At 43.9% G+C, this 18,823-nt stretch overlaps 1 protein-coding gene across 2 annotated transcripts; it reads left to right on the top strand.

Annotated features, from left to right (window-relative positions):
- The first annotated feature begins 3,253 nt into the window (after positions 1 to 3,253).
- SPRY4 (sprouty RTK signaling antagonist 4) lies at positions 3,254 to 18,423 on the top strand. 2 transcript variants are annotated; one of them, XM_055812937.1, is made up of 3 exons: positions 3,254 to 3,418; positions 6,903 to 6,959; positions 13,949 to 18,423. In XM_055812937.1, exon 3 carries the CDS (start codon positions 13,995 to 13,997, stop codon positions 14,892 to 14,894), a length of 900 nt encoding a protein of 299 aa, XP_055668912.1. In that variant the 5' UTR covers positions 3,254 to 3,418; positions 6,903 to 6,959; positions 13,949 to 13,994; the 3' UTR covers positions 14,895 to 18,423. The 2 variants fall into 2 exon arrangements, with proteins under 2 accessions (XP_055668912.1, XP_027637111.1); XM_027781310.2 differs by lacking the exon at positions 6,903 to 6,959.
- Positions 18,424 to 18,823: the final 400 nt, after the last annotated feature.

Raw genomic sequence — 18,823 nt, forward strand, 5'->3', positions numbered from 1 at the left:
TTTAGGATATGCAAGAACAAAATCAAAGAACTTTAGAGGCAATGCAATTATGGCAGTGCCACAATTCACCCCAGTGCAGAAATCATGTTCAAAAATCTACAGCCCCTTTAGGGTTTAAATGTGCATGACATGAATATGCCATTAATTTCCTGCACAGGAAAGGAATGTAGAGTTCTGTATCACTGGTACTGCCAACACGTATAAACATACTACATATGTCAGGGTAAGTGGTATTTCTCTTAAAGCCTCAGCTTCCAGAATCCCACAACGAAAACATGATGTTCTTCCCTGGCACTCTACCAACCCCACAAAGCCCTCACTACAGGGACAGTCTCGTCCTCACAGGCAGTAGCACAATCTTTTTACAGAAGAATAAGGAGATTTGAAAACCAGAGCACCAGGCCTGCAGCAGATGGGGGACAGACACCAGCCCTCCCACACACAACCCACCGCAGCATGGCAACACATGCATCTTCACCTCCTCCTGTTTGCAGAGGAAAGTCGAGAGCGCCAGAAGGCTCCAGAGGGGATAATCAATATACCACCCTTATGCCAGGGTTTGGCTTCAGTGACCCATGGCTCAGCTTCAGAGTCCTTACCCAAACCAGGGCCTGCTGGTACAAACAGGATCAACAGCTTGGAGGAATCCACCAGCAGTTCCAGTCCCAAGCAGCCCTTCATGCCTGAGCATAGCAAACCTGATGAGGTCTATCAAGAAACACCTCTATCCACGGGGAAGAATTAGCCAACTATGTTTTAAATATGCATTGGGGATAGAGGCAGAAGGAAGAAGAGGTGAATTAACTCAAAGATCTATCATTTCAGAATTCTATGCTTTAAAAGGTTTTACACAATTTGCAGTGATATTGGCAATATTCTGAGTTTTCTCACTCCAGCTTTTCCCTCCCTAGAAAAACATGGCCAGACCCTATTTCCTCCTTGCCCCTACACACACAAATAACAATTTTTATTTCCTCTTTTCAGTTTAATTGCTAGGGCTTTTGTCAAGAGGCTATGGTCTAGCTGGTCTTTGCCTGTAACTACTGTGTAATTATAGCGTCAGCCTTCCTTGCTGCATCACAGTTTGCAGTCGCCACATAGGCGGCCAGGATCTCATGATGAGATGTTTACTGTACTGCAACAAAGGACTTCTCAGTATACCCCAGCAGTATACGTGCCCTTCTATACGTGGCCCTGAAATATAGAACTCAGCATTCATACATAAAAGCCTTTAATTCGGAGATACTTGACTCTCACAACTGCAAGTGTGCTATAACACTGCAGAACCCAAAACAATGTTCATGATTTATGCATATGCAAGTGTTGTAAAATGATGGGACCAGAGCAGATTTTTTTTGCTCAGACATTGGAGTCTATCAGTTTTGAGCTGGTTACAATCGCTAACTACAGGGAGATGTTATTTTTTTTATTTTTCCCTCTATATAAGCTTTTTTTAAAGTGCATTTTCTTCCATTATCCATTTATGTGCCAATTTTCAAAGTCATAGACATAGAATTTCCATGCTTGCTTGTCCTTCAAGCAGTATTTTATTGTAACAAACACAAACAATAATAAATCAACATTTTAACAACCATATTCTATTTATTCTCAAAAGCAAGCATCTGTGTGGTATATGTGAAGTCTAGAAACATTTTACATGCCACTTAGATAAGCTGTTCTTTAGAGAGTCTCCTTCTTCTGTCCTTTCCTTGTTAAATTGCATTTGCCCATCACCCATGAACACTGGTCCTGCTTGGAAAGGTTGCTGCCCTCAGAGACTAACACATGTAACTAAACAATCAGTCTTAGGGCACACACTCCTTGAGAGAGGAATCTTTTTTGTGGGGTGTATCTGCAATAACATACAATGTTCATATTAGTATTAAATAAATAATTAGCAGGCTTTTTTTTTTTTAGTGCCATGCAAGCTTTTAAATGTATGTGCTATAAATATGGCAGGAAACAGAAGAGCCTTGGTTTGGACTCTGAAGATGACTCCACACATATTAAAAATACATCGTTATTCTTAATGCATTTTCAGCGTAAAGCAGCCTGCCTCTGAGGATCCCAGAGGGCAGTGTGCACAGAGCACCAGCCCACAGCTGCCTCTGCGCCAGCTGAGATTCTCCATTTGCTGAATGGGAACTGAAGCACATAAGGACATTTCGGGGCTCTCAGCATGCAGTTAGGGCAAGGTTTTCAGGAGAGCTCAACACGGAACAGAACAGCAGCTGCTTGCTAAAGATCATTTGTAAACCTGGCCCTGAGAGCCTGCCTCACAGTGCCTGCAGAGCACACGTGATTAACTCCAACAGGACTTGCAAAAGCTTAAAACATGGGAAAAATAGCAAAGCTGAGAACAGCACATAAATTGCCCCAGTTCCCTTAAGTAGGACAATCTTCTTGCTCTTAGCAGTTTTGTGTAACCTGCCCAGCTCTAACCTAACTTCGCAAGAGATGAGCCATAAAATAAGTCTACAGGTTGCTTATACAACATGCAAGCACAGCCAAGGTTTTTGCGTGCATTTTCGTATAGGTATTGCCAGAAAAACGCGTAAGCTTAGCGCACAGTGGAGACACGCGTGTGACGCTGCTGCTGCAGCGCAAGGAACGAGCCGCAGCTCTAACCACAGGAAAATGAAGCCGAACGCTAAAGGCAAGATCACGAATAAGTGCTCACCCCACGGCCCAGGCTCGGGGCCCGGCCAGCCCCCCCAGCCAAACGCGCCCCCCCCCCCTCGCCGCCCACAGCCGAGTCCGCAACCGGACAGCGAGACACCCCCACTCCGGCGAAAAGCGCTGCACTTCGACCCCCTCCCCGAGGGGGCTGGGGGCACCCCAGCGGCTGCTCCTCGCTAAGGGCCCCACGTAGAGGGGCCAGGGCCCGGTGGGGAAGGGGGCTCAGCGGTTCCCCCTACCCCTGTTCCCTCCACGGCGGTGGCCGCCGTTACCTCCAGCCCCGGGCAGGGGGCAAGGTGCATGCACGACTGCCGCCTGCCCTCCATGCATTTAAAAAAAAAAAAAAATTTTTTTTTTTAAAAAAAAAAAACAAACCACACACAGAAACGCGAGCCATAACCTTCCTCTGCAGCTCGCAACACGCTCCTCTCCAGCCCCCATTCATAAATGCAGCCGAGCATGCGCGGTGGCGACTCGGTGCCCACCCATTCATAGAGTCGGGCTGCCGCGCGTGCGCAGGAGGAGTCGCTGCCCTCCCATTCATAAAATAGCCATTTTCCCAGGCAGCGGCGGTTGCAGCATCGCGGCCGCCGCTGACAGCGCCGCGCTCGCAGCTCGCTTCCCGCAGCTTAGCCACCGCTGCCAGGATTCTCCCGGGTCCGGCCCCGGCCCCCCTCGTCCGCCTCGGTTTTAGGATTAACTCGCCTATGGAGAGATGGTCTTAGCTGAGTTATTTAAAGTAAGTACGAGAGCTCTGTTTCTGAGCAAATGTCAATTATTTTTTAGTAGAAAAAAAAATAAAGCCTGCTCCCCGAGGAAAAGCCTTGTGCTTTTTCTAAATGCATTCGTCTAGTCCCTTGAAGATCACTAGTCATAAGCATGTTTCTGGCTATGACTACTCTACCGGCAATTATCTGTAATTTTATATAGTAGATAGCTGCCTGGTGCTTCACAACCCAAGGGAGACTGCATCCCTTCTTGCAGAAATTTGTATTTGTGTTCCTGCGTTTCTTATTTATGCCTCTCTTCTGTGTTCTTTCATCAACATCTGCATTTGGTGTACATATATGGCAGGCAGATTTCACCATACTTGTGTCGGGTTTATTTGCAGGGCTTTTATAGGAGAATAAAGCTCTTTTTTCTGTTGATGGGTTGTCCTGTCCTTCATTGCTTTTTCCTTACCCAGAAAATAGGCATAAATATATGGTCACCTGGGCTGACAAATAAGAATTGGATATTTCTTGATTTGGAATATGAAAACTGATCATACGTATTTCCTCTCATTTCCAAATCCCTCTGTCTTGTTAGTGTCAAGTAGTTCTGAGCTGTCTCCATAATAGGACACTTCAGAGATCAGGCACTGGTGTGTCAGATCTTTTCTGCATGACCTTTGCTCTTTAGCATTTTATTTCATACAACTGTCCTTTTTTTTTGGCCTCAGTGCCTTATTCCATCATTGTTCTGTTCATTGTCTTTCTGTACACTCGTTTTAAATCTGGATAGCTTATATATTTTAAAGGTTAGATAAGTAATAAAAGTAATAACATTGTGTGCCTAAAATAATTTCATTAAGGTGTATGAAATATATTGTATATGGAGGAAAAAACCTGTCTTGGCTGCTCTTCTCTACCAACTGTGTAGTAAAGATAAGCCAGGATTTTATTTTCTGGTACCAGTCCTGGCGTCACAGGAGAAAGACAAGCCTAGAGATGACATGTTCTGAAAATTCATTATCAGAAGGGGAATGGAAAAAACAGAAATGGGCATATAAAAGGCACAGAGGTCTTAAAGGAAAGCAGGACTGAAAATGCAGACCTTGGGAACGGCAGTGCAAATTAATATCAGCATTAATCACAGGAGGAAAAGACTTCACTTTTTTTCTTCCAGTGACCGAGGGTCTGATTTCTTGATTTTTAAATCTTTTATAGCCCCAAGTTTTTCCTTAAAGGGTGAAGGAGAGAAGGAAAGAGAAAAGGAAAAGCATCCCTGACTTATCCGAAGTAGAAAAGGGATGTTCTAGATTCTTTAAAACTTCTTCAGCTGCTACCTTTCTTCCATACCATGCTAAGGGGTACAGTATGTCAAAAATCAGCTCAGGAATTGGTGTTTAACTAGTAAAAGACAAACCCAGCTTTCCCAGTGCTAAGACTTCCCATCTCTTTTATTTTGGGGGAAAGAATAAAGCTACAATTTGTGCGTGGAATCACAATGATCCTGATGACTGGCTTCCCCCTTCTCCATATAAAAATGAATGATAGTAGGAGGAAGGGTTGTTCTCAGTTATTGGAACCCCACTGGGGATGTCTCATTGATGTTCCATTTTCCATGGGCTACTGTGTTTTCTGTTGCTAGAAGGGACTTTATATTGGTATTATAAAATTAAAATGACTATTTCTGAATACTGCAGTCCTTTTGAAATTCTCCATGAAGTATGGGCAAGGGAGAAATTATTTGTTCTCCTCCTGAAACAGCAAAACAAAAGCTGTTTTCATGGAATTGTGACTTATTCCCAAATCATAGTGGGAAATGCAACATCTCAAAAAGCAATCCCCTCCCTGCACACACCCCCCAATCATCTTGTCAGACTTCAGTGAAATAAAACTCACAACCCTTGCAACACCACAGCAATAATTAATTCACAGTTCTGACAACTTTTCAAATATTAATGTATTTTATGCCTTTAATCGTATTACTGTACTATTTTCCAAATTCAGCCCGGTACTCAAAACTGCCTTGTTATAGGCAAACAGTTGCTCGAGTACTGATTGGTTTTTATTCTTTTTAAATGCAATGCAATGTATTTCCTTAAGAAAATATAATATCCTTCTAGTATGTTTATAATTTAGTACCATTAGCTTAATAGGACATATCTGAGCTTACTTTTCTGACCTTAAAATAAATGTTCTTATCCAATAAAAAGCCTTGACTAAGAAATTGCAGTCCCTAGAGATCTGAACATTAGTGGGCTAAAATGTGCTTTATTCACTTGCACCATAGGAACAGACTTCAACTGGTCAGAGACAGTTTCTTGGAAGTCTACAGGTCTCATTTCCCAGCTTCTGCATTTTTATGCTCTGACAAGAATTTAGTGTCTCATTTTAAAAATGGCAGGTTTCCCCAATAAGCCTTTTTTTTTTTTTTTTTCCTTATTACTGGTAGAGGAAATTCTAGCTGTCCTTAGCTAGATAAGGCTGCTAAAGAGGCAAAGAAAAAGAGTTAATATAAATATTTTGTTAATATTAATACACACTTTATGGAAAAGAGCTGCTTTTTTTTCCTTTTTAAAGCATTTACAGCTTGACTCAAAATTCAGACAGACTAGTTCAGTCTTAATGAACTCCAACATTATATATTATTCTTAATCACAGATTAAAAACATGTGCTTACTGAAAGGTTGCCTTTAACTAAGTGTTGTCTTCCCTCTTTAAAAGCTTTTGTTGAACTTTTTGTCTTCCATCAGTAGCAGCGTGTCCCTTGTCACTGCTGGGAGGTCTGGACAAGAGGATGTCCTTAATTCCAAACAAAGGCAGAGGCAGAATTTGTTCCTTTATCACAGCTCCTCCTCTGCTGGGACTCAGGAAAGCGACTCTTTATTGATCCCTCCCGTTTGCTCTGGTGGGAGTGAACCTGGCCCAACAGCACCCTGCCAAGTCCCAGGTCCCTGCTCTGCCATGCCTGCCCCAGCTGCCCCACTTAGTGCATATACTCTGTGAAGCCCTATAGATCGTCCCTTTGCAAGTACTTCTGGATAGCAAGGATAGCTCTTAGACCAGTTACCCTGGCTTTGTTGTCAATGCATGTCCTGCATATTTCCCTCTTTTCCAAATGTCTGTAGGGGGTTGCTTTAAATTGCTGGTGGGTCCTGGCCTCCATTGCCATGCCAGAGCCAGCAAGGCAGGGTTTGTGCACATCCCTGAAGCACAGGATGCAGCTGTGATCAACACTTTCTAGATAAGGTTTTCTGGACTGTGCAACCAAGCCACCATAGGAGAAATAATAGTCATTACTGTTCTAAAAGCAGTGACAAATCAGAAGAATTTTGCACTGGTTACCATTGATTCTGCACAGTGTTGACTTGCACAGGCCTTGAAATATGTGCCTTCCCTTGACAGTATACTACTTCAAAGTATATTGTTTTCTATTATGATATTTTTTTTGTATTCAGACTTATCTGTAAAGACTCTACTGATTTTTGTTCTCTTCCTGTTGCCCTATTGTTTCAGAAATCCATCTGTCCAATACAGCAAAGAAAAAGAGAGAATTTCTGCAGTACGTTTACGGTAACTGTTACTACCCATATGTTAATCTTAATGGAGGTGATTGTCATATCTCTTTCAGAGACTGTAATTCAGTTTTTGCATGAATAATATCAGGTCTAGTATCATACTAACCAAGAGGAGGTGTGATCCAGCTGTTAGGTAACAAGATTCAGAGGTCTCTGGTGTGTACCCCTCACCATCACTGACCCATGACAAAACTCCAGGCCTTACCACAGCTCCAGTCTTGTCTCCCACAGGCAGCAGTCAGGGCTTGGCCTTTCATCTCTCCACAGTAATTTTTGTATCCTTTCTTCACAAAAGCTTGTGATGCTTCAATACTTGGAAAATTCTTGGAAACCTCTGATCAAAAATACTTACTGAAAACTCAAGTTTGCTTTACCCTGCTTATGGTGAGAAGGCAGAAGGCAACCCTTTCCCCATACCATTACTCTCCATCCATCTAGTAGCATTATAACCACTATAGATGTCCTAGAGCTCACATCCATGGCCACAGCAATAGGCAGCACTGCACCGCCTGCACGTTCAGCAGCTCCCTCACATTATAGGGCACAGGTCCAGGCTCAAGAAACGGGCCACCAACAATGTGACAGAATATACACAGGACAATCCAGCAACAGCAGTCCCAGGACAAATCTCCATTTTTGGAGGCAAGCGGCTCTTCCCTGACACTGGTGTTGTTCAGACACAACAGAAGGGACAGGCTACTCATGAGGTATCATTAAGGCATAATTCATTAGAAGATAATAAAGTGACCCCTGCTCTGGTACATGCAGCTTGCAAAGGATAGAAAGAGTTATTGGGGGCTACATTACTTCTCTGACCATACTGGTGGTCTCTCTATAAGCAAACACATGCCAAGCAGCATTTTTAGGGCTTTTATTTTCTACAGCATTTAAGGCTAAGTCCAGATATTTGCATGTCAGCATCTCACGTCGAAATTTTCTGCATCTTTTATAAACGGGTTGGGCAAAACTTTGGTATCTTGTACCTGGTGCTGGGTGGACAGGATGTGGGTCACAGGAGCACATTTTCCCATTTTTCTGTGCACTTTGCTGGGACTATGGGCACTGGGAGTCATGCCAGCACTTCCCAGAGCTGGGTTTTGCAGGATTGCTTCCACATAGGACCCGTTTCTGGACTTAAATCTGGACTTAAATCTGGACTTAAATCTGGACTTATTATTCTTTTGTTACTGCATACATCTAGAATGTGTTAAAGGTGACAAAACTTACTAAAGTTATTAACTAATAGGTAACTGAGGCAGTTATAAACATTTTATATTTCTGCACTCAGTAGAGATTTAAGTCAAGATCCATTTTGTTTTTCAGTAACTGGATGACAAGTTATCCAACTCCACTTTGAAAATAAAGATACTAGAACCTTATTGCTTCAAAAATTGTTCTGAAGACCTTAATGAGAATGAGCTTTCCTGGGGTTTTATGTAATTTTCTCATGGAATTGCCTACGAGGATGTAGCTTTCTATAAAATTATGTAGGCAAGTCCAAAATCCTATAAAAACATAAGATCGCTTTTGTTTTAATTTCATGACTAAAGAATCTTACAAAACTTTTGAATCTGAAATAATACCAAAACATTTTAAACAGTTGGTTTCCTACAACTTTAGGACTTGTAATTATCCAGTACAATATTAATTTTAAATTGGCAATATCTTAATGAAGACATGAAACAAGCACTGCAGCACATTTATGTACCTGACTTTTGAATCCAACTTTACTCCCTTGGAAGGAATTATATTTTGACTCTAAAATTTTATGTGGTGAGCAACCAAACAGTCCCAGGATGGCACAGGGGAAAATAAATTTTCTCTACATGGGAGTTTGTGGACATGTCTGCTTTGAAAAGAATGTCATTGTTTCACCTACCTCTAAAGAATGAAAAAATCCTGATGTAAGAACATACTCATTAATTTTTCTTCCTGTTGTCTGCTTTCAGAAAATTGCCTGTACAATTGCAACCAGTGAATTTGTGCCTATGATAATGCTATAATATGTCTGTAATTACTGATGATCGATCAGAGATTAACTAGTTTTGTTTACAAGTGGTCTGTGTGGCATTTTTTCTCAACTAAAATGCAATTTGCAGTCAGACTGGATTAGGGCAGTGGGCAATAAAGGCACTGCATAAAGTTTTGTAGATTTTGCAAAATTATGGTGCTTAAGTATCTTAAACCTCCTATTCTACATTATCTCTTCTTTGATTTTTTTTTAATCTACAATTTTCTTTAAATGACATGTCTTGTTACATTAAATCTGTTCAATTTGAGCAATTAATTCAATATCTGCAGGCAGTACCCAACTGCGAGAATAAGAAGATCTGTTCACGACACTGGCATCACAAACTTCAGTCCTTTCTTATTGCAGCAGATGAGCCCTATGAGCAGATACATTCTTTATAAGGGGCGTTGCATTTGCAGCTCACCTCTAGTAACCATCCTCTTCTCGATTAGCCAGGGTGGCTGCCACAGGAACTCTAGTTAAAAGTGATGAGGGGATAGAAAGGGGGAGATGGACAGCTCAGTTTATTCTTTCTTGCCTTCTCCCCCAACAAAAGTGGCTCGCATTTGCCACCACTTCTACCCGGGGCTGCTTCAGACACACAGTGGCCAGTTCAATGTGCCATATGCTGAATTATGTCGCTTCAATATTTGAGCCAACACTAGCAACTCCAAGACACGGTTGACCACTCTGAACCCCACCTTGCTCACATGTGTGAGCCTTCAGAGCCAATGCAAGGGCCCCAAGGTTACACTCCTTCAGCTCTTACCCTTTTTCAACGTCTTAAGTTCTGCCAGGTCTCCCCAAGCATTAATTTTTCTTGGGGATGTGCCTGGGATGGAATCTGCAGTTTATAAGATACTAATGTTGCTGCTCAAGGCAACACTATCTTTGCTGACAAGCACTCTGTGTGCATGGTGGGTTCCTGGTAAGGAGGTGAAGAAGGGCATGGTGTCCTGCTTCTGCAGTAGGAATGAGCTTTCCTGCTGCTGAGCAGACATCTCACCACATACTCCTGTAAACAATCACGAGGTATCCTTGCATCTGCCTGCAAACTGACTGCATTTCAAAGGATGACATGCTTGTATTGCTCCAGTCATCCTCAAATGGTTCTGGCTGGTTGCAGCTGCAATTTTAACCCATCCTGGGGAACACATCAACCAAAAAAGGTCAGGTTATGATGTCTTGAAGCATCTTCCAGGGAAGTTACCAGGATCCATGCATGTACCCAGGCAGGCATGCCTCAGCCTACAAGACTTCACAGGAGCAGTCTGACTTCTTGACTTTGCTTCTGATCCAGGGCAAGTCCTTAACCTGACAACTTGACTAGATTCCTCTTTGCCATGAGAGATGGAGTGCTGTCTGTGTACACAGCTACCTAATACCTTTTGCTGAAATCTTTCTTTTTGTGGGATGCGGACATAATGCTTAAAGCAGAAACAGCTCAGGGAGAGATGCATTCAAAGCATGTGCCAGTGTAAGCACACAGACAAAAAAACCTGAAGCAACCACTCCATAAAATACCATCATTTTTGTCATCTGGGAAGATCCCAGTGGAAGAGAGCCTCCTCACAGGATGAATGCCACCCAGCTCACTCTCTAGTTCAGCACACAAACATCTTTGTTTGACCTGGATCTGTCATCAGCAATCTTACTGCACTGCTGAAACTTCTGGTGACAAGGCCAGCAACAGCAACATAGTTAGAGTCCTTTGAAAATTCCATAAGTACTGGAAATGTGTACCTCTTAAAAGTAGCTTGAAAGGTGAGAGCAGCTAACTGAGGAAACCCTCTGCTCAGGAGTGAGAAGGCAGTGAGAAGTTGAAGGACCACGTGAAGCAGCAGCACCAAAAACCAGTAGGTTATATATCTATCGTGGTTTAAAGGTGATCTTCAGCAAGAGAGACATTGCGTCCAGAGTCTGGGAATTAGGAGAGCTGGGTCTTGTCCTCACTGAGAACTTTTATCCATGTATATGCCCAAATATCTGCAGTGTCTTTGAGTTTGCCATGTCAGGGCTTCCATTCCCCTTGCTCTGCAGAAATAGTTTGCCTGTTAGAAGGACAATTTGAAACAGTATTATAATGAAAAAAGATGATGAACCATTTTCAGTATTAACTATCCTAAAGTGTGGTGTGTAGTCCAGGGTTCATCTCCTTTCTGTAATAATTAACTCAGAAATCCTGATTAGCATTATCTCAGTTAAGCCATCTTTAACATCTACCAGCATATGGCCATGTCTTTGTACCAGGGGTTTGGGTGTTTTAAGAGTAGCCGTGACTATACTTCTCCAGATTAATCTGATGACATAACTTCCATGTGATGTCATTGCTCGCTCTGGTCTATTGCAGACTGTGCAAGTATCGAGTTAATGTAAAGCCTAAATGCCAACTCCTGTGTGCTGCTCCTGTCCCCAGGAGTGCCAGGGCAAGGGGATCCTGGTGCAGTGCCACCAGCGATGCAGAACACCCTCGACATGCCACCCTGGGTCAGAGATGCCACGTATGGGGAAATCAGCATCAGATCAGCCTGTCTGCATTGACAGAGGTGGTGGATGCTGCCTAAGGGCTAAACAGCTCTCCTCCACACACATGCTGGCACACAGTGCACCTTAAAATAGATAATGATCCACAGATCCCCTCTAAACCTACTGTGAATAGATCAAACTGCAGAGACTTGATAACAAGTGGGAGTGAGTTCAGGCCAGAATACAGCCCCATGCTAGAGATTAACAGTTATGAAGAGTCAGTGAAGACAGTACTGCCAGTGACATGAAGGAGCAGATAGGCTTGGAACGTTGTTCAGCGTGCCACCATTTCCTTCAGCTACCTTCCATCTAATATCAGATCTGCTGCACTTACACTTGGCAGCCAAAACAGCTGCATCTCTCTCCTTAAAAAACATAACAAATGCCAAAAAAACCCTATGAAATCAAATTCTTCCTGCAAACATAACACCTGGCTGATACAGAACTATTTTGCTAAACTCTGTCTTGCAACGAGTACTCTTTATATCAATCATGACACTGGATTCTGAGGTACAAGAGGAAATCGAGGGGTTTTTTCCCTCTGCGTGCCCCGTAGTTGTCAGAATCATTGCTTCTTTTTATTTTTTACATAAAGTAAATAGGAATAGGTGCTTTAAAAAGTCTCTTGTTTCTCGAGTCAGGATGTCAATGAGCTATGAATAATGACATAAAAAAAATCCAATGAATGGCTAAGAGCCAGCAGAGAGTTTTAATTAATGAAGAGAAACAGCATAAGGTCTGCATTACAATAATCATCATTACTGCTAGATAAAGCACTTCTTCCTGCTCATCTTGTGCAGTGGACAAAAGGAGCCTGGCAGGCAGGATGCAGTGCCAGCATCCAGAGGCGGCATGTGCCGTACTGACTGCATGTTGCTGCTCTGGCACCCGTCCAGCATCAGGCCTCTCTCCTATTGATCTCAGGAGAACTGGCAGATTTTCAGCCCCTCAAATGCCAAGTAAGCTATCAAAGCAACAATTTACAAATAGAATAGTGGACTCCAGTAACATTTTTCAGTGGGTAAGAATGCACTTCCCTTTCCGCTTCCAAAAATGTATAATTAGTTCATGCTCCAGTTTTTGTAGCATTGTGGTAAATTTAGGAGGGGTGTGGTATGTGTGTGCTGTTGCAGAAGTACATAAATTCACACACGCACAGACACACACAGACACACACACAGACACTCTCTCTCTCTCTCTCTTCCCCTCCTTGTGTGTGATTTGCTTGTAGTTGGTACAGGTTTTTTCCTGACTTTTTTTTCAGACTGCTGTAACATCAAAATCTTCTGTTGGAAAAGGTTAATTTGTTTGTCTGAACTCAAACAACTGGCAATGCCTTAAGCTGTTCGCTATTTCCTCTTTGTTGGTACCAGAAGCTTTTCCCCTCCTGCAACTTGCTCTGAAGTTTTACTCACCACTTCTTTAAACTGATCTCCAACATTATATTATTTATGAATAAAGGTCACCCCGTGAGGAAATGGCACATCTACTAGAAAACAATGTGCACTTTCTAAATTTGAACCAAGTAATTTCCGTTCTTTGATTTAAGTTTAGTTACTTCCTGTGGTTTCTTGTCCTATGCCGCTGCTGAATCTTTGGATCGTCTCCAGGATAAATTGCACTCTTTCAATGAAATTAGAAACTGTGGCAATAGATGGCTTAGCTAGTATAGCTGGTAAACAGCACTTAAGCTAAATATTAGTCCACTTAGTGTTTTGAAGAGAGTGCCTAAGTACCTGCCCGAGGTGACATATTGAGTCTGACCTGTGTGAGTGCTCTCCCCGTGAGCTGTGCCCATTCACTCCCACCTTGATTTGCAACCAGACAAGCTGCTGAGCAAGAACCTCCACCTCAGAAGGGCTCAGAGCAGCCTTTGAAACCAGTAGAGATGGGACACTTCCTTGACGAAGCCAAACCACCCTCCCACAAGCAGATTCTGGGTTAGCAAGGGCAAGTGCTCAGTCCCACGCTCCAAAGCATCTTTGTACCAGGCCAACGCTCCTGGCAAGCCAGTTTTGCATCAGGTTTTTTTAGGGATCAGGGTCAACTGAGGAAAGACCCCAAACCTTAGACGAGTTGTTTCAGGCAGTTTGCTGACAGAAGTAGATGTGAATAGACACCACTAACTCTAAGATGTGCTTTCCCTTAGTAAAAATGAGGAATGAGCACTCTGGGAGCCTGCAGTAATAATGGTGGCCTTCCCAGGACCAGGGGAGCTAGATATGGCCAAGTTTAGGGAGAGGAACACATTAGCGAAGGAGGAATGACACACTTTATACCTGGGCAAGTGCTCTGACTCCCTCAGACACACGTTTACCTTTTAAGATCTTCTGCATAATAACCAGCCTTGGTAAAGAGCCCTGTTTGGGCTGGGGTTGCAGGGTAACTCAATAACAATGTGCTCTTTCTCTCTCCCATCCCTTTTCTTTCTCCTTTCCTTCCCCCAGGATACTTAAGAACAGATTTTTCACCAGTAATCAGACTGCTTTATCAATGGAGCCCCGGATTCCCCACAACATCACCATTGTCCCCAACTCTGTGATGGTCCAGCCCTTGCTGGACAGTCGGATCCCCTATGGGCGGCTACAGCATCCGCTCACCATCCTGCCAATTGACCAAATGAAGACAACTCACATAGAGAATGATTACACCGACAACCCCACCGCTTCCCAGCTGGCAGACCAGAAGCGTCCCCAAGGCTCCCATGAACTTGTCTTGACCAACCAGCACCTGCAGCGCTGTGAGCAGGATGTCACCCACCCCTGGATTTCATTTAGTGGGCGCCCCAGCTCCATCAGCAGCAGCAGCAGCACATCTTCAGACCAAAGGCTCTTGGACCACATGGCCCCAGCACCAGTGGCAGAGCAGTCCTCCCCCCAAGCAGTTCGCATTCAGCCCAAGGTGATTAACTGCAAACCCCTGGACCTGAAGGGACCTGTGTCTCAGGAACTGGACAAGCACTTTCTACTGTGCGAAGCCTGTGGGAAATGCAAGTGTAAGGAGTGCGCGCTGCCCCGGACTCTGCCTTCGTGCTGGGTGTGCAACCAAGAGTGCCTGTGCTCAGCACAGAACCTGGTCAACTACTCCACCTGCATGTGTCTCGTCAAGGGCATATTCTACCACTGCACCAACGAGGACGACGAGGGCACATGTGCTGACCACCCCTGTTCCTGCTCCCACTCAAACTGCTGTGCCCGCTGGTCTTTCATGAGTGCCCTCTCCCTGGTGTTCCCTTGCTTGCTCTGCTACCTGCCAGCCACTGGCTGCGTCAAGCTGTCCCAGAGATGCTACGACCAAGTGAGCCGGCCCGGATGCAGATGCAAAAACACAAACAGTGTCATTTGCAAGGCATTGCCAGAGAGCAAAGGAAGCAGGCCAGAAAAGCCCTTTTGATAGTTTGGGAGGATGCTCCACAGAGTGGGGTGGCGTTGGCTCTTTTTAATAACCTGTGTTCTGAGGATAATATTAGCCTTTGGCCTTTAGAGAAAGCAGAAGCAACTATTTCCACAAACTGAAGCACTTTGGGATATTCAGGGTTTTGGAACTGGTCACAATTTAAATAGATGGGGCCAAAGGAGGAATCTTAATAATGTAGTGTGAAGGCTGAAAACCTATCTATATTATGAAGTACAGCTGCTTAAAAACTCCTGGTTTGGACGGATGGCTGCTCGCCATGCCTGCACGCCACAAGAACCATTAACTGCTTGCTTGGCAGGCACGGCCGCACAAGCAATACCTGTTCCCAGCCGAAAAAAGCTGCATTGGATTCATATTCAGGGTGGGCCTCTTATTTTCGCTTTCCTCCCAAACTGATTTGCTACCAGCAGCCTGTTGAGTGATGGGCTAACTCCCTCTGCCTTCCTTCCCCACCTGCACACCATTAGAAGGGCCAGTTGCATGCAAAGTACCTGTTTCTCAAAAGCTTTCTGTGTCCCTCAAAGATTTTGAACCAGAAGTAAAGACACAGTTCGTATATTTAAGGGTCTTTTAACATCTAGGCATACTGCTTTCTTTGAACCCACCTGGCCATGTTGATTTGGACTGTCTGTTTAAAGCAAGATGGTAGCAGGGTTGCTCCCTCCCCAGGAAGAATAGCAGCAGGATGTGTTCAGGCAGTTGTATCAACATTATGTCTTTCTGTCTGTAAGCTGACCCTTAGCATCAGGTTTCACTCAAAGGAATATTAATTTTGCATCAACAGTACAAACCCACTCCAGAAGGATGTTGGTCGAATCCCCTTTCCCCAACACGTATGCTTGCTCGTCCAGCGCTGGGGCAAAGGGAATCTTAACTCATGCCATAAAGTGAAGATGTTCAGCATTTGTTTCTCTAAACCTCTTAAGCTCTGTTAAGAAGTCACAAAAAAACTAAGTGTATGATACACATAGGTGTATTTTTATAGGGATATGAATCCAGTACCTCCTCTCCTGGAACAAGCTCTTCTTTGCTCATTGAATATTAAGATTTAAATTTTTTTTTATCTTGGGGATGAATGGGTTTTGCTTGAAGTCCAGCCTGTTCCCCCATCTCTATTGCTGCTGTTTGACTTTTGCCTCCTCTGTAGTAAAATGTGTCTTTTAAAATGTCGAGAATGCTTTTAATGTTTTAGTGTTAACAAACACTACGGAAAGCCAGGGGAGGGAAAAAAGAATGTGCCTACGGTTTTCAGTAAGCAAGTATTATCAGCTTTGTCTGTGCACTCATCCTAGGGCAGGTTCTGCATTCCCTGAAGATGCAGTAACCCCTTTATCTTGACAACTGCAAGGTGCTACATAAAAAAATTTGTCCAAACATGCAACACTGTAATATGTAGGTAGGTACTTGTTGCATGCATAAAACTGATCTAGTCTTTCTTTCCTTTTTTTTTTTCTTTTTTTTTTTTAATTAAAGGAAATTTCCTCAGTAAATGAACAGCAGTGACAGTGAAATGTCATCTCTAATTAGATAAGCAATAGGCAGAGCTCATGTAGCATTTCCAGGAATCCCAACTGCTTGGTACAGTTGCTGCGTAGAGGTTGGCAGGAGCATACTGGTGGGACTTCTGGTGTCTTCTGTTTTCAGAATTCATTTAACCTGGATGACTTGGGGTTTAGTTAAGCTTAATTGTAGGTATCTATTGAATGGGAAATTAAAAAACAAACAAGCCCAACAAACTTTCTATATTTATAACATTTGCTAGCTTGTATATGATTAGTTATAGAAAAAGGGTTACTACGTCTGTCACCAGATACCGGTTCCTGTAGTTTATCCTTGTGTTGACCGTATGGAGACACCAGAAAGAAGGAAGCAGGTGGGGATCCACAGATGTATTTATTATCTTGCACAAATTGGAGGGGAAAAGATAAAAGGAAAACCAGCCCTAAACTAGCTGAACTGTTGGTTGAATGTATAAGGTATTGTATTTAACAAGAGAAATTTTTTTCCTAAGATGCAAACAGGCTAGGAAATGCAGCAGGAGAGGTATTAACCTGCTGCCCTCCTCTGTTGTGGGACCATACATGTACAAATGGCCTCCACCTATGGTTGTTTTCCCTTTTTGACTGGCTGTTTCTGGGGGATCTGTGCTGAAAATCTGCAATAGCAAAGCCCATGGCTTAGGCGCATGGTCCTTGCAAGCAAATATAACGCTGGAGTGGTCGCCACGGTGCCAATCTACACTCATGTACATGCACCCAAGCAATCCTGTATGGATTTACTTTCATTGTACATAGCTGTAAACTATTTCTCTGTTGGTTTCTTTTAATATGTAAGTCCTGCTTTGGTATAAGGCAATCCCATGCTGGAAGATTGTAAAGCATTAGTGGATGTGTTAGAGCAGTGGTAAATGTAGCAGAGCAACCCTCCCGCTTCAGCCTCCCAGCACAGCGACTGGACTCTGCTCCATCAGCTCCTGGCCCAATACATGGCAAGAAAGCACCAAGCTCTTTGCAGAGTGCTCAGGACGCTTCGGGGTCAGCTGAAGCAGAGCCTCTGTGCTGCACCACAGGGCTGGCAGAGGGTACATCTCCAGTCAGTAATGTCTTTATTCCCCTCTCTTCCCTCATCCTAATGCCTCCGTTCCCCCATCCCCTTGTAAGGTACTTGGGTCTCCTGCCACCCCTGAGATGTACCATGGGCATGGTGCGATGTAACTTCAGCCACAGCGAGGGCATGGAGATGGCAGCTCTGACTGTCTTCCCTGCAGGTTGGGTCCGCCCTTGCAAACTGAGGAACTGTTGCTAATTAGCACAAACCTTGGGTGTGATGTTTGCTCTCTGGCCATGTCAGTGCAGTGGGGTGGGACCACAAAGGAGAGGTGAGGGCAGGTTCCCCAGGACAGATGGTGTGCCTCCACAGCACGGCTCTGGAGGAGGATAGCAGGGCTCTTAAGCATCACCGCCCTGAACTGCTAATTGCTGTGGCAGGTTCATTGCTGGGGGTTTGTCATCTGCCCACACACAGAAGCAAAGGCCCAGAAAGCAAGAAGGGGTGACTTTACGGCACGCTGGCAATGCCACACTATGTCCCAAGCTGGAGCTCACCATCAGCAGAGTGGCTTCAACAGACAAATAAACCATCCCCGTGCCCTCTGTCTCAGTGCCTGCTGAGTACAAGGAGTTGCTACTAAAACCGCACTGTTGCTCCCCAAGCACTGGCTTTCCCACCTGGATGAGCCCTCGCCCTTTCGCAGCACTGCGTATTCCCCCTCCCACCCTGGACATGCTGATAGTTTCCCCCCTTCTCCCGTTACCACCCCACCCCATAAACACCCTGAAAGGTTACCACAGAAGGTTTTCTTTGTATAGAATATTTATTTTGAAGCTCTATTTTAATAGTATTTATTTTAGAAAGTCTACTATTGTAAGAGTTCTTCTGTTTGTGAAGAAAAACAAGTACTGATGAATGTACTGATCTAGAAATTATATATATATAAAAAATATATATTGTTAAATATATAAATGGCTGTTGTGGTTTTTTTAGAAAAAAAAATCCTGAAGAATGTTTATAGCAATTATTCTAAAAATACAAGCAGAGAGTACCCCAAATCAGTTATTTGATACTATGCATACCAGGAGCGATTGAGGGAGTCAAGAGCTTGGGCAGGCTAACTTGTAACACTGATGACATGATGGCCCCAGGGACACCGGCACCTGGTGCAGACACCCCTCACCTGGATCAGGATTGCAGACCCCAGTACACACCATTGGTAGCTGCAACATGCACCAGCGTGGCAAAGCTGTGGCAGGGGCAGAGCATCCCTGAGGGAAGAGGAACCCCCAAGCTCCCAGCACAGCGGGGAGCTCCTGCAACTGACAGCCAAAGCCACAGCAAGGGGAGCCCCA

The sequence above is a fragment of the Falco peregrinus genome, chromosome 8 (assembly GCF_023634155.1).
Source record: "Falco peregrinus isolate bFalPer1 chromosome 8, bFalPer1.pri, whole genome shotgun sequence".
Lineage (NCBI taxonomy): Eukaryota > Metazoa > Chordata > Aves > Falconiformes > Falconidae > Falco > Falco peregrinus.